At 38.7% G+C, this 25,243-nt stretch overlaps 1 protein-coding gene across 1 annotated transcript in view; it reads left to right on the plus strand.

The window, feature by feature from the left end:
• Positions 1 to 477: 477 nt before the first annotated feature.
• LOC134632958 (receptor-type tyrosine-protein phosphatase H-like) overlaps positions 478 to 25,243 on the plus strand; it is a 39,239-nt gene continuing 14,473 nt past the window's right edge. The window contains exons 1-17 of the mRNA XM_063481838.1: positions 478 to 838; positions 4,644 to 4,771; positions 14,874 to 14,991; positions 15,363 to 15,617; positions 16,189 to 16,434; positions 17,442 to 17,708; positions 18,000 to 18,245; positions 18,381 to 18,611; positions 19,270 to 19,530; positions 19,688 to 19,781; positions 19,868 to 19,918; positions 20,111 to 20,192; positions 20,342 to 20,432; positions 20,544 to 20,620; positions 20,801 to 20,935; positions 21,096 to 21,218; positions 21,418 to 21,578. Coding sequence (XP_063337908.1) covers positions 478 to 838; positions 4,644 to 4,771; positions 14,874 to 14,991; positions 15,363 to 15,617; positions 16,189 to 16,434; positions 17,442 to 17,708; positions 18,000 to 18,245; positions 18,381 to 18,611; positions 19,270 to 19,530; positions 19,688 to 19,781; positions 19,868 to 19,918; positions 20,111 to 20,192; positions 20,342 to 20,432; positions 20,544 to 20,620; positions 20,801 to 20,935; positions 21,096 to 21,218; positions 21,418 to 21,578 — 2,927 coding nt within the window. The remainder of the gene's footprint in view (positions 839 to 4,643; positions 4,772 to 14,873; positions 14,992 to 15,362; positions 15,618 to 16,188; positions 16,435 to 17,441; positions 17,709 to 17,999; positions 18,246 to 18,380; positions 18,612 to 19,269; positions 19,531 to 19,687; positions 19,782 to 19,867; positions 19,919 to 20,110; positions 20,193 to 20,341; positions 20,433 to 20,543; positions 20,621 to 20,800; positions 20,936 to 21,095; positions 21,219 to 21,417; positions 21,579 to 25,243) is intronic.

The raw sequence follows: 25,243 nt of genomic DNA on the forward strand, positions 1-25,243 counted from the left end.
CTCCTCCTCCAGCGGTCCGGTTGCAGTTAGTGGTGTTTCCAAGCGGCCTGTTACCTTTGTTTTGCTTATAGCACATGGAGTGGTTCTTCCCTGGGGTTTGTTGCATTTAAGTTGATCCAGAAAAGTTGATCACATGCTCCTTTATCAAGTCCAACGTCTTCAATGGTGATTTTCTTGTGTTGTAACCCTCCAAGAAGGTTGACGTGAAGAGTGTAAAAGGTAGGTGGGTTTGTCTCTTCGATGGTGATTTGGCTGTGTTGCAATCCAATGCCAGCGAAGCTAGCGGCACACTTGGCTTGAGTGTTGTTCATGTATTTACCATATAGTCTGGGGTGTGTCGATGTGCTGGGCATATGAGAACAGACATAACAGTCTGTATTTTCCGATTCTGCCCTGGTCCTGTCGTGGATATAGCGGTACCTGGCATTATTCATCCAAGGGTGGATGTGGTCTTGTGTCATGTCTCTTAGGTGGGAGATGTCGTGTGTCCATCTTTTCTGTCTGCCTCGTGGTTCAGCTGTTGTCGGCATCAGCTGGGGTCCTGTAAGGGTGAGCATCGTAGTCAAGGTAACCAAGAGGGTCCACCTTCCCATGGTTGCACACAGGTCCGTCACACCCTACTACTTGGTTACTCTAGAGTTGGTCAATGGCTGGAGGTGGAAGTGCGAGCAATGCTCAATCAGCACTTCACCCTCACCACTGAAGCAACCAAGCGAGGGTGAAACTTTCCTAGTTGATTTCTGTGAAGGAGGTGGAATCCTCTGGGACCTCAACTTTCTTGCAGTGGCTTTGGTGTATCCAGGAAGGTCGTTCCGCTATTTTTCAGGCAGCTGGAGTGGTCAGAAGCACTTGGTATGGACCCTCCCACCGTGGCGAGCTCCAATTTTTCTCTGGAGTACTCGGACAAGGATCCAATCACCTGGCTTCAACCTGCAGGAAATAGAAGAAGAGTCTTGCGGCAGTTTATTGTTCAAAACAACTTCTCTGTTTGTCAACAATTGAGTCATTCAATCTGCCAGAGTGGTTTCACGGATTGATTTATCTAGTGGCTCACTACTAGAGCGTATTTTGAACCCTGACACCATGTGAATTGTATGAAATGGGTGAAGTGGTGTAGGAAAATGTCCTCTTTTTGGTCTTAAGTTACCTTGGGTATTATGTTTTTGGCAGGTCATACATGTTCTTACGTATTCTTTTGCTGAAGTTTCAAAATTTATAGTGTAAAATTGTCGGTTTACCATAAAGACCATTCCTCAGATCATCCCTCCTGATGAGCCATGGCTCAAAACCATGGCTCACTAGAGCAGCTGTTTTGTGTAATGATTTGGGAAGAATGGGTTTTCCTGCTATTTTCATTATGTCATCAGTGTCTAGTACTGCTCCGTGTTTTAGCCATTGCTTTTGTTCTTTTGGTGGTGCTGCTTTTGTTCGTCCTGCAGTACAGATAGTGGAATGGTGTAGTTTTCATGAGTTGTTAATAAGACTGTGGTTGCTATGGCTGCTGTTTTGCAGCTTTGTCAGCAAAATTGTTTCCCTTTGTAATTTCAGAGTCATCCTTCTGATGTGCTTGAACATTTGCAAATTGCTAAATGTCGTATCACATAAGGAGTTTCTTCCCATGTAAACACATGTGTGCCATGATAAACCCTTTCTCCACACACTAGAAATAAGAAACTAATTTCAACCCTCTGTTACATTTTATTCACTTATTTTATAATCCATTCATTTTTCCAAATCTAGTATCAATCAACTAATTTGCATATCAGCTTATAATGCGCTAAGTTGATAGGTCAACAGAAATGCACATTCAAAGTATTATCACAAAAGAGAATTTCCTTCATACAGTAAATTACTTGTGTTGCATCAATCAAACAGAAAGCGTTCCACGATTTATTGTATTACCAACTAAATTTATTGTCTGATTACTGCTTGGTCATACCAGACTCTCTCTGTGTCTTTATTTTTTCTTCTCTGTTTTCACAAACGTTTCACCTATTGTCCTGCAAGCTGGAGAGTTAAATGTCAGCAGTGGATAAATTCAGCATTTGATAACAAAACTCTGCTAAGTTTTTCCTGCTTTAACACCAATGAGAGATATAGGTGCATGTATAGTGTATGCTATAGTGTAAGCTGTTCTTCATTGCATGTATGTGTGTTAGTACGCTTGCATGCAGGGCCTGTGGGCCTCTCTCAGCCAAAAGGGCATTTTCTTAACAGCTGCCTTTCTCTCGCGTGTGTTAAGAAAGGCAAATGTGCTTGTAGCAGTTGTGAGATTATTATGCTGTTATATATTACATTATACCTGTAATCAAAATGAGTGAATCATGATACTGCTGTAGGCCACATCATACTTCTGAGTTAAAAGAATGTGAGAATCATTAGATTCATTAGATAGGTTTGTATTATCCTATACTGCTGACTTACTGTGAGTGAGTTACACTGTTTTCTGATAGTAGAGACAACAGAGCACATTCTTCACCTCCACCTTTGTTGGAAGCAGAAAAACAGGGAGCCAAGGTCATAACTCAGGCTCACTGGGAGAAAGAATGTAAATGCTTAGTTTGTGGCTGTGGCGCATTTTGTATGGCTTCTTTTCTTTTGTTTAGTAGCTTTCTGCCTTCACCTGAGAGGGTGTGCCCTAAGTATGTGACTTCAGCTCTCCATAATTAGAGTTTATTTAAAGATAAATAAGATGATTTCATTTATTGCTCGCAGATCATGCACTAGACGGTATTTTGCAGTATTAGCTTTCTTCACCACTTAAACAAAACATCACTCTTTGTTTTGTTTTATTATTATTATTATTATTTTAAATTCTCCTTTCTCAAAAACAGAAAATGAAATTGTAGTTGTTCTTGGCTGAGAAACACAAAACCTCCTTCTTCTTTTTTTTTCAAGACAAGAAACTAAGTTTGAACTTTTCTGCCTTATCACCTAAAGCAAAGCAGACAACCCAGCTCTCAGCTGGCTCTGAACTTATCATCATCAAGGTCGCATGGTGAGAGCCACTTCAGAAGTCACAGCACTCCTCACTCAAGCAATACTTCAAAAAACGAAAAACAAAACAAAAATAAAAACAAAAAACCTCAGCTCACTACACAGAGAACAACAGCCAAGACACAACCGAAAATGCTTTTCTTCTCTGTTCTCCTTGAACGTTAGAAAAAACTTCATCTGTATTTGTAAATCATATGCCTAATCATTATGTGCCACTGTGATCCACAAGTATGATCACAAATTTATTTATTTTTCAAACCAACAAAACAAAAAAAAACAAGTTGCTGATGGCAGGAACGCTTTACACACATGAGTCAGGATGCAAAAAGGCTGCTGCCAAAAACAAATCAGAAGTGTGAGGGAAGAAAACTGAGCTCACAGATAGCTGCATGTTTTTGAGCTTTAATAGCATGCAGCTCCTGCTCTAAAAAACGTGTTACCTGCTCATCAGCTTAGCAGTGACCACATATTTAATTCAGCTTCTCAAGCTTGTAGCTTTAGCTGTTGTATACAGGGTTTAGCTTATTAGTTGTTAGTATAGGTGTGCTCTATATTTCAGCAATGTCTCATCTAGGATGACAGGTTTTCAAGCAGGTCAAGTGCCTCTATGCACTTAATTAGTTTAGATATTTTCTTTATTTTCTTCATCTCATATGTCATTGTACTGAATTTGAGCAAACCTTAAGCTTGATGCAGACTACTTTTAACAATTATCCACCTCACATCATAACTGACTGAGGTGCCTCTTCATATTAATATTATGTCATTATTAATGTTATTATCTTTTTACATAACAGCAATAGTATATTACAATATTTTATTTGTATTTCATTTTGTATCCACCAAGGGCTATGGGTGATCTGCAGTTTCACCCTTTCCCAAGCTGGAGACATTTTCCTTTTCACACACTTTCCTTGGCTGAACAATGACACAACCTCAATATACCTTATGCATCTCTCTATTTCATTTAATATGTGTTTGTGTGAGTTATGTATTTTCTTTCATTCTATTTATTCAGGGCATGGTCTTCATCCTAACTATGTTTTATTGTTAATGCCAGTTTACAGGTTGTTATCCTTGCTATTATCAGTTTGAATACATTAAAGATAAGCTCTAATTTAATTTAGCCTTTTGTTTATTTTACTTTTTTTTTCCTTTTGTATTTATATGTATTCAGTCGGGTCTGTTTCCAGCCCGTTTTAAACTTCTACTTTGATCTCTAGTTTTTCACTTGGTGAGGGATTATTACGTTCTTCCTGGTCTGAACTGCTCTCTTCACTTGAACTACTATCCTGTTCTGAGTCACTGTCTTCTTTGTTTGTTAATGCTTTTACTCTTTTTTGCCTGTCTGTCTCTCCCTTTCATCACCGTCTGGGTGCTGGCAGCCACAGTGGTTGCAGCTAGTCATTCTGTGTCGGGCGTTCTCTGTGTCTTACAGTCACGTGCAAGGTGTCCCTTTTTCCCACACTCCCAGCATGTAGTGTTAAAACCACTGTTTGGTGTGTGTCTAAACCTGCCTCTACCTCTTGCTCTTGCCCTATGCATTCCTCTCCTTTTCTTTTGGATTATTCCTGCTCCGGCTTGTTGTTTTTCTAACCATTCCTCATCAGGTGTTAATTTTGCTTGTTTATTCTCCATTTTCAAAGATTTTGCTGGGCCGTCACTGGCACGCTTGACTTCAGAGTGGTTTACTGATACGGCCTTCGACTTCACCCCAAAGGTGAAGCAGTATCAGTTTTATGAGATGAAACTCAACCGTTCTCCTTTGTCACCAGTACGTGAGCCTCAAGCAAAGAAAACAAAATGGAAGTAGTTCAGCAGCGTATTATGCTGTAAAATCAACTTACTTCCAGACACATACACACATAGACATTTACGCGCTAATTTGTCACGAAGTATTTTACGGCTACCTCTAAAACCAGTCTAAACACAGCTCCTTTTGGCGAACTTAAACCTATTTTGTTACGAAGTATTTGACGGCTCTAAAACCAATCTAAACACAGTTCCTTTTGGCCTTTTGGCGAACTTAAACCTGTTTTGTTACGACGTATTTGATGGCTACCTCTAAAACCAGTCTAAACACAGTTCCTTTTGGCCTTTTGGCAAACTTAAAACTATTTTATCACCTTATTTCACGCGTTTCTTAAAACCTTCTCGGCGGTTTTATATATCAAAATAGTGTTTCTCACCCTCAGACGTCTCACTGGTGGTTCGGATCGTCACACTGAATCCCACCGCCGTGGACCAGACCGGCCCGGACCCGAATTCACGTCCCGGGGCTTTCTTCCTTGTCTAAGAGGGCTGTCGACAGACTTCGGAGCTGGCTCCCCACGGCGTCAGGAATCAGTGCTAGATCCTGGAACAGAGTCACAGATAACAGTTCTGATGTTTCTGATCCGGATCGAAGGACCAAAATAAATGTCAAGAGATTTATTCTAAATGACACTTCTTCAGCTGAGAGTCTAAGAGTGAAGACACACACACGCTGCAGGTTTTACTTGCAAGGGCGGTCACAGAGCGCTCACACAACAGTGGGGGCCCTGTGAATGTGCGCTCTGTTACTGCTCTGGTCTTTATTTATATACAAAAGTAATACAATAGTGAATATGTCTGTTCATAGACAGAGGAATGTTAGTGCGTATTGTTACGGGTTCGAAATTGAGGACGAGAGTAAAACAATGATAGTCCAGAAGAGGTCGGTCAAACAATTGATTTTAATGAATGCACGCAGCGTGGAGAGGTGCAAACTGCAAAACATCAGTTGTACATCTCTACCCAAAATACACTCTAGATTGCTTTTATAACATCAGGGTATTGTAACGCCCCCTCTTGCGTTTACAGTCACATAATTTGCATGTACAGAACATTCATGTATTTTAAGAGATAACTGCAGACACAGAAGTTCCCCTTTTCTGGCATCCATCCAAATATGGTGATGATCTCAGGCCTTTGAGGTCTCCATGGACTTGTCCTCCTTGTGTCACCTGTAACTATAAGCTTTTAAGATGATAGATTTACCTCAACGATTTAAAGTGGTTATAACTGCACCTGTCATAAACATGTTAATATTTGATTATGATAACCCCTGTAATACAAATTATAACATAATGCCAACAGCTTCAATAAATGCTTTGATGAAATGATAATTAATGTAATGATAAGGATGGTGGTTATATACAGTTCAGCAGTAAACTAATTTCTTTAATTCTACAATTCCCTCTCTTGATGTCTCTCCAGAGACATCACCACACCATTTCCTTGTGTCACTCCTCGACCCACTCTGTCACCTCTACATCCATTAATGGCCTCATGGGCCCCGAAACCACCATTCCCAGGTCCACTGCCTTCGCTCTGACCCTCTCTAGCCGTCCTCTGACTCAGCAAATCAGACAACCACCTCATGTCCTCTAGGTGGTCCAGTAATAAAACACCAGCTCCCACTTGAAAACACTTCATGCTTAAGTGGTCCCTGCTCCTTTTCTGGGTCCCTCTCTAGTGGAAATCTTCTCCTGTAAGGGATAAAAAACAAACAGCCTCTCTCTGCTACACCTCACTAACCTACTTTGTTCATCTAATGTTCCTTTAATTATTCAAAGTTGGTTGACAATATCATGTTCTGGGCTCTATCCATTATATTAACTTTACTTAATCTCAATACTCTTTGTGTGTGTGAGCAACGCTTGTAGTTTTATTAAAAAACACCCCGGGTAAAATATACACCGTCCCTATGTCAGCCTAAATGTCCGCTAGAAAACACACTTCAAAATTTTCTATCATCATTTACGCCTCTTTTTGCTTCAAGCATATACATAACATGCAAAAGTTACTGTTAATACCAGTTAGACAAGTTTCTATTATCTACAACATTTTGTTTCACCCGGCTCAGTAGTTGCCAAGCAGAAACAAAGCACCATGTATTCCACCTTTACCCTGTAAAATAAATCCATTTCATGTTTGTGTCTGTAAGCATGTTTTCCATTCATTTATTACACTCCACGCCATTCCTGCAAGTTAGGAGCTGTAAATTTAAAGCTACATAAAGTCCAGGCCTTCGGCCTGGCCTATATTTAAATCATGTGTGTTTGTAAGCGTGCATGCAATTAACCTACTATGTTCTCATCTTCCCTCAACATGTATCACCTGGACACTCTCACCAGTGAAGCTTAAAACCCTTTTGGACGGAACATCAACTCTAAACAAGCACAGTTATGCATTGTGTCTGAAATTAACTCAACCTGTAAATAGAGACATCACTGTTATGACAAACATATTCAATACTATTAAAATAATACTGTACAACATGTTATTAATGCAGTCATCATAAGACAGATTATATGATAGTAATAAAAGAATCTCTAAATCCCAAATCCCAACAGGTCCTGCTTTTAAATCTTCCCTGACTCTCCCTACATGTGCTGTTTCCTATATTATTTTGGCAACCCCTGCTGCATGCGGTGCGCATTTAGGGTGCCTTGCTTCTGTTGGACTCAACCTTATGTTAACCTACATAAGTACCTGTCTTAAGAGCGACCTCTGCACAGCTCAGACGCCAGTTGCAAGAGCTCTCTAACATTAGAATCATCAGCTGTGACTTATATCGTGTTATTTCGGTACTTTATACTTCACACATTTTGAATGTTGTTTATATGGGGAGTTCCTCTTTTTGTGTCTATATTTATTAATATGCCTTATGCACTAAAACTTCCTGTTTTTCAGTCTGGCTGAGCACTTGTTTGTGAGTGAAAGGTGGCCTTGCTCTACAAGCCAGCCTTCATTATTAAAGTACATAAAACAAGATAATGAGCAGATTCATATTAAAAATATAGCTTTTATTCCTAACACCAGTCCCCGTTTTTTCATTTCTCCCCTGAGAAATGAACTAATTCCTAGTTTATGACATTTAAGTTTACTTCAATACATTCCCATTTAATTTTATTTATATAGCGCCAAATCACAACAAAAATTGCCTCAAGGTGCTTCATATATACAGAGAAAAACCCACCAATCTTGTGACCCCCTATTTGAGCAAGCACTTTGGCAACAGTGTGAAGGAAAAACTCCCTTTTAACAGGAAGAAACCTCCGGCAGAACCATGCTCAGGTACGGGCAGCCATCTGCTGCGACCGCTTGGCGTCAGCTAACAGAGACTTTTGAAGAGAAATACTTAATATTTAACAATCCACATTTCACTATTTTATTCTTCGGTTCAAATTTTATTCTGTATTGTTCTTTATTTGTTATTATTTATGTTTAGATTGTTTATTGCTAGTCTTGGTTTGTTGTTGTCTGTTTGGGAGCTGACATAGTCTCTATGGATAAGCGTCTTTTGGTGGGGTAGCATCAGGAGAGAAGCTCCAGAGAGGCATCTTCCATGTTAAACACTAAAATATAACAAAAGAGATCTCCTCAACGTGTTGTATATTTTTAATGTTTCCTTATTATTTTGTCATAAAATAAATCAACCAAATAACTTAAGCTGTGTGACAGCACCTTGCGTTTACGCCGGGCTGTGAACTGCCCTGAAGCTACACCCCCTTTTACCCCATTTAATTTCTCAATCTTACTTTAAACTATTCCTGACCTTCTCCTTCTCTCATCTGATCATCTCAAGTACGTCCTGTACCAAATTTGCTTCCTCTTTTCAAGTCCCACATTTAATTACAAGCTCTAATACATTTGCCCTATATGGCTATTCCGACGTGTTTCCTGTCAACTTAACAGAGTTATTCTCAAAACTCAGAGCTGAGGTTCCCCTTTCCTAAGTCTGTATGTTCTACAAGAGAGCAAGTCGGTAAACAAGTTTATCATCACAAAGGTTGTTAGGTAAAGGTCACGTAGACATTTGCTTAGTAACCCTAAAAGAGCACATTTCATGTAGCTAATCACATATATACAATTTTCCTTTAACATATCTGTATGTGCACGCCTAAATTATAACCTCTTATTCTAGAAATCAAAAATAACCTGAAAATAACACTTTCTGCCTCAGTTTTACCATACCTAAATTATCAAAAACCCCAAACGTCATCAAGTAATCCTAAAACCCATTTCAACTTAAACATTAAATCCTGTAACTCCCCCCCTTTTTGTGACACATCTCATGTGTTACAAACTCAAAATCCTTCACTCAGGTTAGGGAATTAAAAGAAAAGGTTAATCATATCATATTAGGTATAGATGCTCCGGGCCTTCAAACCTGTGTTTAAGGAATGAAATCAAATTAATCATCATGTCAAAATCCCTTCTTGGCTCCATCCACAGCCTGCATCCTTGAGACGTCCTAGAAACAAAAGCCTGTGTGTTAACCAGAACATCACCTTTTATACTCACTTTCTCCACTTATTATCCAACCTGTCTTATAAAAGAAAACGTAAAACATAACAATTATCAGTCATGTGTCCAACCTTAGTCCAGTCTTTTGTCAGTGTCCAGTCGGTCCAACCTATGGTCTGCCTGGTCCGTCCATTCACCCACACATTCACTCACACGCATTAACATCGGGTATTGGTAGACTTCCGCACGAATAATCAGATTTTCCACTTTCAGCAAACTCAGTGTATTTATATAATCATTTATTTTCTTTTTACTCGTTTCTAGGAAAATAGTTCTTTATACTTTTGGACTGGATTGGCTCGCTGCAATCCTCTTAGACAGGGACCCACAATCTGACCCATTGTAATTCGGAAAAGGTCACCTTACTTTTTATTTTCCTGAGACTATTGTCGGCGCCGTTATTCATTGTTGTCTTTTGCAGGCCTGCTTAGAACAAAAATGAGAAAAAAAAAAGAGAGCTGAGTATTAGCTCATCAAAGTACAAAACAAAATCACCTGACAGGTTTTTTCTTTATAAGTGCACTGTTACAAAACCCCTTAAACATGTCCATGTTTATTAAAACTCCCTCTTTAAAAATAAAACAACAACCTCAAAAATCTTCAACACTCTTAAATTTCAGCCATAGAACACACCCAAAACGTAAAAAGCTACACCGTTTCGTACACAATATCCCCCTTTAAGCACTTTACCAAACTCACCTTCAACCTAAGATATAAACACGTTATAACAATGTGTCAACACTAATTTATAAACCTCTTAATCAAATTTACACCTCTCAACTGTCTACTTTGCTTCCTTTCCTCAAGGCCTCAATCCCACACACACAGCAAGCTCCTCTGTCATCAATCACATTAGCTCTCCAACTAATTTTCATACTCAGTCACAAGATAAATACATGTTTAAACCTTATCACAGTATTCAATTATTTTCATTTTCTTTCTATACTAATCACTTGCTTTTATCAATCAGTGCAACAGCGCTCCTAAGTCACCCTTTTAAAACTGCTTTAATACTTTTCTTGTGTTTTTTCCATCTTTTTAAATCTTTCCATCAATTTTATTAACCATTCACACCATTCTCTCACTCATACAAGCAGCAAGCAGATCTTCATTGCATATGCTTATGTTCTTAGCCAGGTTTATTCAATGTCTCTATGCATTAAACTTCATGAGCTTGTCTTTGTAGAGTTAATGCATTTTCTGTTTGTGTGTGTTATTTATGCATCTATGTCTTCGCAGTCTTTCAGACACTTTCCCATTCTCCAGTTAAAGAGTCAGTTTTCTCCATCCCCCAAGCACTAACCCAAATTTTACTTCCCCACCTTAAATCACAGCCCTCCTGATCTTCCGCCACCAGTTAGGGCTTGCTGTCAGGTTCCTGGACACTGTAAACAATTCAACCAGAAACTTGCCTTAACATATCCATCCATGTTAACCTGTACTTTCTTCAGACTCCTGCATCTGGAGAATTGGTCCGGGTCTGCTTTACTCCTGAAAATAACAAACTAAGACATTTGCATTATTATCACTAAACAACCCACTAAACGACCCATTTCTCTTTTTCTAGTCAAAAATACCAATTATGTCATGTATGTAAGCGTGTTCTTCCTTGCGTTATATGGTCATGTAAATGCAGTGTAAGCTGTTTTCTTCATTGCATGCCAGGTGATCATCTTAATTAAGTGTAAGCAGTTTCTTCATTGCATGAGTGTAAGCTGCTTCTTCATTGCATCCTTATGTATTCATTGCATTTTCATGTATTCATATTTAATTTATGCATCTTTTCACTGAGCTCTACATTCAAACTATCTCACTTCTGATTCGTTTCGAAAATAAGCTCACATGTAACAGTTTGTATATGTGTGTTTTCTATTCATTAATATAATTGTCAGTTATTTTGATTATCCTTACCTTTTGTATTGTTTACCTCTTTGTTGTGATGTGGTGGACATCCCTAAAACCTCAAGAGTCCAGCGTTCAACTTCAACCCAATCATATCCTATATGCTCGCAGTCAAACTTGTCCTGGTTCACCTGACCTTGGTCCCTCTCTTCCCACTGTCCTGTTCGGCCTTCAAAGCAAACACAGTGTGTTTCTTCTCTGTCTTGATCTTTCCGTCGTCTTCTTTTACGTTAAGTTCCAGTCTGGCAAAATACCACATTCAGTTCCTTCGCCTCAGTGCCCCCCAGTCATTTGACACTGTTTTTGACCAGCCTCCAGTTCCCCCTGCATATTTTATCATGGGGTTTCCTCCATTCTGCTTCTGGAGTCGTCAGTCAATCTTATTTTCATTTACTCTCTTGTTCTTCTCCAGCCATCTTTCAGTCTTCTCTTTCCAGCATGGCAAACATGAAACTCAGTGCCCAATGCTTTTCCACAGTTCTTTATCCCACTGTTCAACTGCCCAGCCTGTAATTCACAGTACATGTTGCATACATGCTGCTGCTGGCGTCGTCAGTGTTAATAGTTCGGTTCCTTTTGTCTGCTGTTGATCCACGATGTTCTGTCGGTCTTCATCAGGAGATTAGCTGGCCTTTGAGCTTCTTCTCAGAGTCAAGGACAAAGTGCCAGGTGAAGCTATAATTTTAAGCCAAAGAGTGGCCTGTTTTCCCAATTGTGTTAATCTATGCTTTTGCTGCTGTGCTCAAGGGTTCCAGGTTTAGAGACGTTCACCTGTATTAACACACTAAAGCATATAATTAGTATCATATTCATTGTTTATCTTAAAACCTCCCTTTTGCTTCATCTGCCCACAGTTAACTCTCTCTCTCGACTCTGGGTGCACACTTGTCACCGTGAGCTTCCCTTTTATGGGCATGCATTTCCTGTCCCAGACACACACACGGTTTCCTGTTTCTACAGCTTCTGCAGAGACTTCTTTTTAATTTCACAGTCTACAAATAATCAGTAATTCTACTAAATCTTTATTTAAAAGCAATATGCCTTCATTTCACTCACACACATTTTAATATCGCTCTTTCACACATCAGGGCAAAATCTAATAATGCTTCTTCTGATCGCCTTATTACTTAAGTTACTAAAAAGCCGTAATGAACATCTGAAACCACAGCGTGACATCGACAGGTTACGTCATAAACATCCCCTGTCCATGTATATTCAACTACACAATACCCTAAATCCAACATGTGTATTTACACAAACTGTTATAAAATGTTAGTCAAAAAACACGGTGTCAGTACAAAGAGTCAATAAAACACAAGTCCTATTACTTTCAACAAGTATTACGTCGTTCAAGGACGTGTTAAAGCAAAACCCATACTCCAATTCTACATGTATCATAAAGTAGTCCTCGTATTTAACAACCGTAATGCCAACAAAGTAGAAATAAAAGCAATTCTTCCCTTAAAACACCAATAAGTCGTCCTTAACCCAGGCTCTGCAGTCAGTCATTAGCCACTCATTAGTAAACAGGAAATGTCACTGTAAATAAGTCACAGGCATCACATTTACATAGACACAGACACACAATCTCAAAATAACCTGCCTTCTACAGCCCCTGTGGCAGACAGAGCATATATACAAACATACAAATTATAAGTATAAATTATAACACAGAGACGTCTCATAAATCAACTAATATTTACAAGGCCTGAAAGCGAACAGCCTACCAAATTTAGAAAAATTTACCCTAACGGTCCGACCGATAAACTCCCTGAGTTTTTTGTGATCAATTAACCATTCTCGGCCCCGGGCCGTGGTCGAATAGCTAATGCCCTAACACAATTTAAAAGCGTCAACCAACTAAACCCTTGCAGAAAAGCTATATTTTGGGGACACTTCACATCCCATGCTTCGCCGAAGTTTTAGTTCAAGTCACACGCCCGAAACCCGGTTTCTACTGACCAAAAAAGTGCATACCACCGTCCCGGACGGCAAAGTGGTCCAACCACTAGTTATTCTGGAGTGCCCCAATCTCCACAGTGACCAACTGACTATCCCTCAACTGAGGACAAGGTCGAAGCGTCCTTGACCTTGGCAAGCGTTACCTCTGAGCAATGCACTTCCTAGAACTTCCCACAGTTCCGTCCTACAGAAATTTAATCGTGTTTTAAAGACATCCTGTGAAACCACAAAACCGACTATATTGATGTCCAAGCCCAGCTTTATATTCAATTATAACTGTATGACCATATACAGATTTCAAATGACCTATTTCCTAAATTCAGTAGTCCAACTACTTTAACTTGTCCTTTACCTATTTCCGTTACTTTTACCTATTCCTATTTAGTAGTCCAACTACTTTAAATTCTCTTTCCTTAGCAGTCCAACTGCATTTCCTTTAATCAGTACTGTCACTTAACCTTACATTATCATTACTTCAACTTCAATTCTCATGAGATTTTCACCAAAATCAAAACAGACCTTTACCAGTAATTTTCAGTGAGTAGACTTTCAATTTTGTCAGAACCAATTCAGCACTGTTTGGAAATAATTCAACAGGTAGTGCCTTACCTTTAAATAAGCCGGCTTATGTCCACTCACTTCGACCACTGACTCGTGTCTGCCTGTTTGAGCACCTCGGACCCTCTCGGTCTCAATCTCCAACTTTCTCCCTCTCTCAACCCTCGGCCAATGCACCAAATGTCACGGGTTCGAAATTGAGGACGAGAGTAAAACAATGATGGTCCAGAAGAGGTCGGTCAAACAATTGATTTTAATGAATGCACGCAGCGTGGAGAGGTGCAAACTGCAAAACATCAGTTGTACATCTCTACCCAAAATACACTCTAGATTGCTTTTATAACATCAGGGTATTGTAACGCCCCCTCTTGCGTTTACAGTCACATAATTTGCATGTACAGAACATTCATGTATTTTAAGAGATAACTGCAGACACAGAAGTTCCCCTTTTCTGGCATCCATCCAAATATGGTGATGATCTCAGGCCTTTGAGGTCTCCATGGACTTGTCCTCCTTGTGTCACCTGTAACTATAAGCTTTTAAGATGATAGATTTACCTCAACGATTTAAAGTGGTTATAACTGCACCTGTCATAAACATGTTAATATTTGATTATGATAACCCCTGTAATACAAATTATAACATAATGCCAACAGCTTCAATAAATGCTTTGATGAAATGATAATTAATGTAATGATAAGGATGGTGGTTATATACAGTTCAGCAGTAAACTAATTTCTTTAATTCTACAGTATGTATGTGTATGTGTGTGTTGTGGGATTCAGAAGGGAGTGAGGATAAGAGTGGTTCAGCTCTTATTATTGCTGTGGGAAGTAACTAAGAAAGAGAACAGAACAAGTTTTTGTAGTGAACAACGGTCTAACACATCAAAAGATCATCATGCAGTATTCTATTATATGCAAACTTATATCATTAAAAGCTTATACTGACTACTAAGTACAATTTTCCATTGACAGCAACAAACACCACTCTGTGAGACTGCTAAGCATCATGTTAACTGGGTATTCAATGGCAATTTTTTTACATTGTGAAAGTGATTTTTTTAAAATTTGTTTTAGATTTTGTAGTTTTTGCCACGTTCACTCTTTTTGTGCTTTTAGGATACAACTGACTCCACTACAACAATCACAGCGACAGTGACAACGACAGTAACAGCAGGACAGCAAAGTACAGCCAAAACAGAAACAACCACAAGACTAAGAACCAACCCGCTGACAGGTACAACACCAAAAACCACTCCACTGGATCCTAAAGTAGAAAACATTTTACTGCCTCAAATAAATCCCACTCCGCTTACTTCAATAGAACAAACAACTACATCTACAACAATAAAATCCCGTAAGAATGAAAGATTATCCTTTGACTTTTGTTGGTGATCAGTGAAACTGAAGTGAATGTCATTCTGGGTTTTTATTGCGGTAAAAGGTAAACACCACTCTTAACTCATCGCAGCTCCCAACGATGTAACAAAACGCACAGTGGCACAAAGGAATGAAAGCAGTGCTTCAGTTCTTTAAAACATACACAATATACAAGATTTTGCTGGGAACAATGTTACAGTTTCTTATTTGTGTATTTTTCTATTGTAGCTCCTAATAACACTGAAGAATTTAAGACTGTGGATCAAAATGAGACCAGCATAACTCTGATGTGGAAAGCAGTCCCCAACATTGACAATTATCTACTTGTGTTTAATGGAAGACAGATCAACATTAGTAATTCTACAGAAGAATACACAAACTACACAGTCTCAGATTTGACCAGTGGAACCAGATACACTTTCACTCTCTTCACTGTGTTTGGAAATGTCAACAGCAGTGGAGTAAACTGCATCGCAGTCACTGGTAAGATATATTTTCTCTAATATAGATAAATAAACCAGGATGAACCGGCTCATTGGTTCTTGAAACTTTAGCTGATGGGAGAGGTTTTTTTTGTCAAAGCCACTTTCCTCTGTTATCTTTACCACCACAAAGTGTTAATAATGTGACTGTGGTGCATCAAAATGAGATGAGTATAACACTGGAGTGAGACAAGGTTAAAAACATCCCAGAATACATCCTACAGTGCCATAACATAAACATTTGTTACATTTTCCTATTTGAATATGTCAAATACTACCCATACCTATAACCCTAGACTGGTTACTGCTAACCTGGTGGAGGTTAACAGATTGAACACATCTAAAACAGTCATAGCCCTTCAATATGTTCCACAGTTGATGCTCCTCTACAACATGAACCAGGACAGAGCTTTATGATGATGTTTAAGGTTTCTCAGAAATAGAAGAGTGTGGCTCAACTAATATTTTTTAAAAATGACTGACAAAAATACTGAAACTCAATGGCTCGTTCCATCTTTCTGTTTCTGCCAGGAAATGTTACAGTTTCTTATTTGTGTATTTTTCTATTGTAGCTCCTAATAACACTGAAGAATTTAAGGCTGTTGATCAAAATGAGACTAGCATAACTCTGATGTGGAAAGCAGCCCCCAACATTGACAATTATCTACTTGTGTTTAATGGAAGGCAGATCAACATTAGTAATTCTACAGAAGAATACACAGTCTCAGATTTGACCAGTGGAACCAGATACAATTTCACTCTCTTCACTGTGTTTGGAAATGTCAACAGCAGTGGAGTAAACTGCATCGCAGTCACTGGTAAGATATATTTTCTCTAATATAGATAAATAAACCAGGATGAACCGGCTCATTGGTTCTTGAAACTTTAGCTTTTTTGTCAAAGCCACTTTCCTCTGTTATCTTTAGCACCACAAAGTGTTAATAATGCGAATGTGGTGCTTTTATGCACCACATGAGACCAGCATAACACTGGAGTGGGACAAGGTTAAAAACATGCTAGACTACATCCTACAGTATAATAAAGGCACTGACATGGAGAAGAATATCAGTGTTTCTCAAGAGGGACCCAATAAATACGAGGTGTCTCCTCTGACTATGACAAAGTACTGCTTCACTCTCATCACTGTGTTTGAGGGAGTCGGCAGCACTGGATACTCTTTTACTGCTGTGACAGATGGATGATCACTGAAGACTCGTTTGTTACTGGATGTTTTACTTATGGAAATCCTCCCAAATGTTTGCAATGGTTTTTACAGTTACAGTTTTTTTGGACCATGCTTATATAATAGCTCCTCATAACATAAACACTGTAACATAAACACTGAACATGTCAAATACTACCCCTACCTATAATCCTAGACCTGTTATTGCTAACCCGGTGGAAGTTAAGAAGATTAAAAACATCTAAAAGAGTCATAGTCCTTGAGAGGGACTTGGTGAGGTGTTTTTTGTCTGAAGTACATGTACAACATTAGGCAAGGGACATTAAAATTTAAAATGTAATTATCATACTCACTAAAAGCATATAATACCGAAATGGTTGTGAATCAGACTTTGTAAAATTGTCTTTATTTCATATATATTTATTTGATACTTTTGCTCCTTTTAATGTACAGCAATTGCATTTGAATCAGACTAAATGAGGCCAGAGTTTCATTTATTTATTAACATATGTGTCTTCCTTTCTCACTATGACTGTCTTGAAAGGAATTAACAAAAAGTAACATCTTTTTATTCTTCTGACCCACTGTATTTCTTTTAAATATGTCTCAAATCTTCTGAAATCATTCTTTGTCCTCTTTCAGCTCCAAAAAATGTCCACAATGTGACTGTGACACAAAATGAGAACAGTATAACTCTGACGTGGGAGAAGGTTAATGACATGCTAACATACATCCTACAACATAGTAGTGATGTTATTGGCAAGAATGACATGGGCAGATGCACGACATCAGGTGCATCAGTTACATGTGTGGTCTCTTCTCTGACTGCTGGGACAAACTACAATTTTACCCTTTTTACTGTGTTTGAGAACGTCAACAGCTCTGGATACAACTTTAGTGCACCGACAGGTATGTAATCACTAAGTGATTATTTGAATCTGTTTGTTTTCCTTGTGATATAATATATTCAAATGGACAATATAAGTCCAAGATCAGGTCAGATCAGGTTATCTGATCACCTGATTGGAAACATACATTGATGCTGAGCCATTTAGCTCACACACCTACTCAGACTTAAAAGCTTGTGATAACTGAACTAGCACTATACTCCTGTATGTGACACAGTAACATCTAGCTATTTCACTCTAAAAGAAAAAGCTGAACAAATTCCACTTCTGAGTTTTGTTTTTGTTTTTTCAGTTCCACCAGTGGTGCCTTGGGTCAATGTGACTGAACGATTTACTAACAGCATAACTCTAGAGTGGAAGAACATGAATAAAGCCTGGAAATACCAGCTTCAAATCAATGGTGATGTGTCAGACGTCTCCTCAGATACAATCAGAAAAGTAGTGACATCTCTTCAGCCTGGAACAGAGTATGATTTCAACTTAACCACAGTGTTCGCTGGACTCAGGAGCACTGCTTATACGAATTTCACTGTAACAGGTAAAAAAAAAAAACCCAACATCTCTGTGTTAGACTTCTATAACTTTTTCTTGTCTCTATTCAATGAGTTGTGTAAAAAAAAAAAAAGAAGAATTAATCAGGTTCTTGCGTTAACTATGTTCGCCTCTATTTCAGCCATCGACTGTGCCAGTGCAGACTGGAAAGTTACCAACTCATCAATCAAAGCAAAGATTGAAGGCTTGTTCTCGAATGCAACCGCCCGTAATGGATCTAACGTTCATGTCAGTGAAGGAAGTGAAAATGTGTCATTTACTGGACTTTACCCTGGTGCCACCTATAATATTTCTCTTGTCTATGAAAAGTCTTCCAGAGTTTTCCTGCAGTGTGAACACAAATTAACAATTCGTGAGTACAAATCTGTCTTAAAACAACACATGTCTGCATTTACAACAGAAACCATTTGAAAGACTAGTTTATTTTTAAATCTGTAAATTAGGATTTAAGATCTTAAAGTCTTCAGTCATGTTGGTTACAGAAAGATTATCTGTGAATTGATTTAATTTAGTTTTTAATTTTTAGTTTTTACCTTTGCATTTAATTTTTTAATCTTGAAAAAGTTTATTGCAGAAAATTAATTTTATATACAAGCTACATACTACCGGTTAACACAGTTATATAATATGATTCAGTATTAATATATGAACTTTAACTCGCTATCATTTTATTATTAACTGACCAATTCATTCTGATAAATTAGCTCAAGAAATTAAAAAACTTAAAGCAGAAAATGAGTAATTCTTTCAATATCTAATGTGTCAATGTTGAGGTCTTCATTTTTAGTTTTTATATGTAAATCCCCCAAAAATAAACTTTTTAAACTGTAGGGTACTGCTTTGAATTAAAAGTAAAGCAAATAATCTTTCTATTTGAGGATAAATTTTAAAATGATAAGCACTTTTCATAGACTTTGTTTTATAGTATAAAATGTTTAATTATATTTACTGTAAGTCATATTGTTTCTGCTTTAGTTGTGATTTAAAAACCTTTTTCTTGTTTTACTCAGTTCCTCCTAATCTAAATGCTCACTGTGAGTACTGGGCAGCTGGATACTCTGTTCTTATTAAATGGACAGACCCAGAGGGCGAGTGGACTAATGCGGAGGTGAATGTGACTGGAAAGACTCACACAGTAGCTAGTCCTGAAACTAAAATCATAATCAGTGGATTCCAACCTGCCAAAAAATATAAGGTGTCTGTAACTTCACTGTCTGGGGTGAGGAGGAGTTCTGAACCGCATGTGTTTTACTGTCAGACTGATCCAAGGGGTGAGTAAAAGTAACTGCATTACCATGTTACTGCTTCATAACAATATACAGTATTTTCAACTTTGACTTTATTACAAATTGTTTCATTTCACTCAAGTGTAAAAGTAAACCTCTAAACTTTTCAACTTCATTTTAACTATGCTTTTGCTCCCTTTAGGAGTTATTGCAGGGTCCGTATTTGGCGTGCTTCTTTTTGGTCTCCTGGTCACTCTGGTTGTCTTCATTTTCCTCAAAAGACCAGATATTATTAGGTGGGTCTCACTTCACTGACAAGAATAAAGTAAATTAAGTCAAGACATTTATCAAATTTAATGTCTTAAATTCGACCCCGCAGCAGAAAGAAGTCTTCATTCATTGGTGGATCCAAAGTACCAAACACACAGAGCAAGTAAGTATTTCTTTACAATGACAATTACCCACAATGAAGAAAAACATTAATTAAGGCAAAATTAATGAATATGTTTGAGAGAGAATCATTAATGTCAAGTACTATCATTTAATTTTTATTATTTCATTAGGTCAAAACAAAGGTAAGATTAATTCTACTTTTGTTATGTTTTATTTATTTATTTATTTCTAGATCTATTCCTGCTGCAAAGTTTCCTGACCACTTCCATCAGCTGAGTTTGGATGAGAACAGAGGCTTCAGCGAGGAATATGAGGTGCATAAAAAGATCAAGATTTTTTTTCCTCTTCTGCTTCTGTGTGTTCCTGTTTTCGTGACTTTACTGTTTTATATCTTACCATTTTATTCGTTTTATGACAGCCAATATCTCAGTTTCATGCTTTGTTATCTGCCACGTTCATGCAGTGCCTCGCTCCTGTTGGAACAGACCAGACACGAAAGACTGCTATTCTACCTGAAAACAAAGCGAAGAATCGTTTCAATAACGTCTTGCCATGTGAGTCTCTCCTCTGACTGTTGAACCGTGCTGTTGTGAGCTCATTCTAGCAGTCTATGTCAGGTCTACTGGAGGTGCACTGGAGTTAAATCACCTGTTTTCTCGTATTAGATGACTGGTGTCGTGTGAAGCTCACTACATCAGATCCTGATGGAATTTCAGACTATATCAATGCCAATTACATGCCGGTAAGTGTTACATTAAGATAAAGTTCAGTAAAGATCTCTTTCTATAACTACACCATACAGAGAGCATATAAACAAGCGCCTTTGTGTGATTTCATGAGCTTTCTTTTTTCATTTCTATAACAATCAGAAGATATACAAGCTAAATTAGTCTACATATTAACTTTGTCCACTGCTTTTCAGGGCTACAGCAGTAACAGAGAGTACATTGCCACTCAGGGCCCTCTGCCCTCTACTGTTAATGATTTCTGGAGAATGATTTGGGAACAAAGAGTTAAGAGGATCGTAATGGTAACCAACTGCATTGAAGGAGGGCGGGTAAGTCTTCAGGAAAATTTTAAAATGCTTTATTGCTAGTCTTTCAAGGAAGTGGTTGTCAGGAGGAAACATACTGGTTACTTCACAAAGAACAGATCAAGATCTATGATTAATATACATTTTGTACATGTATTTTGTTGCTTTTTGTTCATTTTTCTAGACCAAGTGTGAACAATACTGGGCTGCAGACAGCAAGCCATGCCTTTATGGAGAGCTGTTGGTCACCATGAGATCTGAGCAACAGGAGACCAACTGGACACTGAGAGAATTCAACCTGAAAGATGTTCAAAAACTTACTTATTTCTTCTGAGTGTGTGTGTAGATGGTACTAACTAAGTCTAGAAAATATATTCATAGAAAACATTAAAGGCTTTAACTGTTAATGTTGCTTTTAAAAGAATAATGGTTGATTGATAATTAAAATATTATGCTGTATATCAAGACATAGACCTAAAGTAACTGTATATGAATGTTCCTCACAGAGAAAAACCTCAGAAGAACGGACAGTTAAACATTTCCACTTTACTGCCTGGCCTGATCATGGAGTCCCAGCGTGCACAGAGGTCCTGATCCAGTTCAGAGGACTGGTGAGACAGCACATAGAGAGAGAAGGGGGCAAAGCACCAACTGTGGTTCACTGCAGGTACGAAATATGTGTTTCCTTCTACATGGGTGCAGGGTTGCTTTATACAATATCCACCCAGCTAAAGTCACACACTCTAATACTGGACCGCCTTTACTTTAGATGATCTTGTCAACAAACTTAAGTAAACTCACATCACTTACAACCCAAATTCCAACAATAAATATCAGCTCATTTTAAATTTGATGGCAGCAACACAAGTCAATAAAGTTGGGACAGCGCCCCTCTTCTTTTAAGAGCCTATAAACATCTAAGAGAAGGTCAAGGTCAAGGTCAAATTTATTTATATAGCACATTTCAAACAGCCAATGCTGCACAAAGTGCTTAACAATATAAAAATGGCATTGAAAAGCAACAATGTAATACAATAATAACAATAAAAAACAATAATAGGACAATAAAAGAATTAAAACAATAACTAAAACTGATTCAAATAAGACCAAAATGCTTGGATCATAGTGTGTTAAAAGCCAGGGCATAAAAATGTGTCTTTAGTAATGATTTAAATTGCTCAAGTGTTTGTGCAGATCTAATATTTAAGGGGAGACTATTCCAGAGTCTGGAACCTGCCACAGAGAAGGATCTATCACCACGGGATTTAAGATAAGTCCGTGGGATGGACAGCATTAATTTTGAGCTAGACCTCATGGTTTTTCCTGGAGCATAGGCAGAGAGGAGCTCAGACAGGTAAGGAGGGGCTCGGGCATTAAGTGACTTAAAAACAAAAAGTAAAACTTTAAATTGGATCCTGTAGGAGACAGGAAGCCAGTGTAAAGAAGCTAAAACTGGGGTTATATGCTCTCTCCGTTTGGTACCAGTTAGCAGGCGAGCAGCTGCATTTTGAACCATCTGAAGACGATGGATGGTGGCCTGATCTAGACCATAATACAATGAATTGCAGTAGTCTAATCTGCAAGTAAGAAAAAGGCGAATAACATGCTCAAAGACGTTAGCCGGGAGGTATGGCTTTACCTTGGCTAGCTGTCTTAGCTGAAAAAAGCAAGACTGAACTACTGCACTCACCTGCTTATTCAATTTAAAAGAACCATCAATGTAGACACCGAGGTTTTTTACATGTGTTTTACAATACGAGGAAAGGGCGCCCAGAGTGCTGTCGATATGATTAAAGTTGCCAAAAATGACAACCTCAGTTTTATTTTCATTTAGCTTTAAAAACTTTAATGACAACCACTGTTTGACATCGTCAAGGCAGCGTAATAAGAGCTGGGGATGGTCTGACCCTGCTTTTAAAGGTAGATAAATCTGCAAATCATCAGCAAAACAGTGAAATGAAATGCTGTACCGCGAGAAGATGGAGCCCAATGGCAACAAATAGAGTGCGAACAGGGCAGGACCCAAAATAGAGCCTTGAGGTACACCGTATTTAAGAGGGGCTATTTTGGAGTTGTGGGGGCCCATATTGACATGAAAAGACCTTTCTGACAAATAGGACCGAAACCACTGTAGGGCAGATCCTTTTAGGCCAGCATGAAATTCTAGCCGTGATAACAGGATGTCATGGTCGACCATGTCAAAAGCTGCTGACAAGTCCAACAGTAAAAGGGCATCAGGGCAGTATCATTAAAAATCCTTAAAAGTGCCATCTCAGTGCTATGTAGTGATTTAAAACCAGATTGAAATTTTTCAGAGATCATATTAAAATCAAGGTGGGCCTGCAACTGTAGGTAGACCACTTTCTCCAAGACTTTAGATAGAAAAGGAAGCTTTGAGATAGGCCTGTAGTTGGACAGAACAGTTGGGTGCAGGTTTTGTTTTTTAAGAAGAGGCTGAACTATAGCTTGTTTAAAGCATGATGGGACGCAGCCTGTAGCAAGGGACATATTAATTAATCTCAGGATAAAAGGCCCAACAGTATTAAAAGTGCTTTTAAGCAAGCTTGGAGGGAGACAATCAGAGGGGCAGTGTGATGATCTAAGGTTACTAACTACCGCAGTCAAGTCATTAAGGGAGACGGGATCAAACTGCTCTAAGACAGCTGAGCACACAGGAGAAAGACTCGGATCTGAAGCAGCAGACGACGAGACAAGAGCCCTAATCGATAGAATCTTGTCATTAAAAAATGCTAAAAAATCATGGCACATACTTGGTGAAGAAATGACTCCAGCATTATCACGTGAACTAAGAAAGCGATTAAGGACATTAAAAAGTACCTGAGGCCTGTGATTGTTTACTGACACTAAGTTTGAGACAAACTTTGTCTTTGCAGTTTTTACAGCTTCTTGGTAAGCAGAAAGACTAGTCCTTAAAATCTGTAGGGAAACGTGCAATCTGTCCTTTTTCCATCTCCTTTCTCCCTCTGTAGTCACGTCTGAGGGAGTGCGTATGTTCGTTCAACCATGGCTCTGATAAATGTTTAGCGCGCACAGTCCTGAGCGGAGCAATAGAGTCCAAGATATCAGTGCAGGTAGAATGAAGAATGTCCGAAAGGTCCTCAACACTTTTACAGTTGGAGTTAATTATTCCAGAATCCATAAAGGCAGCAGAAAAAGCGGGCGCTGTTAGAGCATTAAGCGCTCGATTTTTGCGTGCTGGAGCGTACGGCTTATCTACCGAGCAGCGCAGCGTTAGAGTGAACAACACAGGAAGATGATCGGAGATGCGCAACTCGGATATTTCCATGATGCACACATCCAGCCTGTGGGAGATCACCAAGTCCAGTGTGTGACCTCTTTCATGCGTGGGACCGGTAACCCACTGGGTCAAGTTAAAAGAGTCAATAATATTTAAAAAGTCCTTGACCAAAGGTTTAGAGTCACAGCAGACATGAATGTTAAAATCACCAAGGATTAAAAAACTGTCGAAATTAAGAACAATTCCAGCCATAAAACCTGAAAACTCTTTGATAAAATCCTTATTAAACTTGGGAGGACGGTATATGAGGGCACACAGCAAAGGCGCAGCAGAGTTTAGGTGTAACTCAAACAGCTGAAGTTCAAAACTAGAAAATGAGTCATGCTGTAATGTTTGATGGCAATGAAATCGAGTGTTGAACACGGTGGCTAAGCCTCCCCCCCTACCAGAGGGCCGAGGGAGACTAAAGAATGAGAAATTAGGAGGAACCAGTTCCGAAAAAGCTACAGACTCACCAGGTTGAAGCCATGTTTCTGTCAGAAACAGAAAGTCCAACTGTTGTGACTTTAGGAAGTCATTTAATACAAACGTCTTGTTTGCTAATGATCTTACATTTAGTAAAGCCATTTGGAGTGTGTAGATCCTAACATCAGATGTTCCAGCTCGGTTAAGTGTGCGACATATTGCCATATTGCCATACATTTTGGGATAAACACCCTTCAACTGGTACGGGAGTATGAAAGGGAATCAAGGAAACTGGCGGATTATAGGAACCACCTTCGTTTCAACCTAAGATGCAGACAAAGCAGAGTTGTTCCTAAGAGCTTGCGCCTTGGATCCACTGTTAGGGGACACAGAGCAGACTTGATTCTACAGAGAGCACAAAATCACCTTTTAAGTGAAAGGATAAGACAGGTCCATTTCACTATAGATGCCCTCCAGATCAAGATCAGCCAGACTCTGCAGGAACTGGAAACTCTTCTACCCTCTCCAATCCTAGAAGAGGTTTACAAGTTTGTGGACAAGGCTCAGCGGGCCCAACACTCTCAAGGAAAAGAAAGACAATGCAGGAA

This window comes from Pelmatolapia mariae, linkage group LG8 (genome assembly GCF_036321145.2).
Source record: "Pelmatolapia mariae isolate MD_Pm_ZW linkage group LG8, Pm_UMD_F_2, whole genome shotgun sequence".
Taxonomy (NCBI): domain Eukaryota; kingdom Metazoa; phylum Chordata; class Actinopteri; order Cichliformes; family Cichlidae; genus Pelmatolapia; species Pelmatolapia mariae.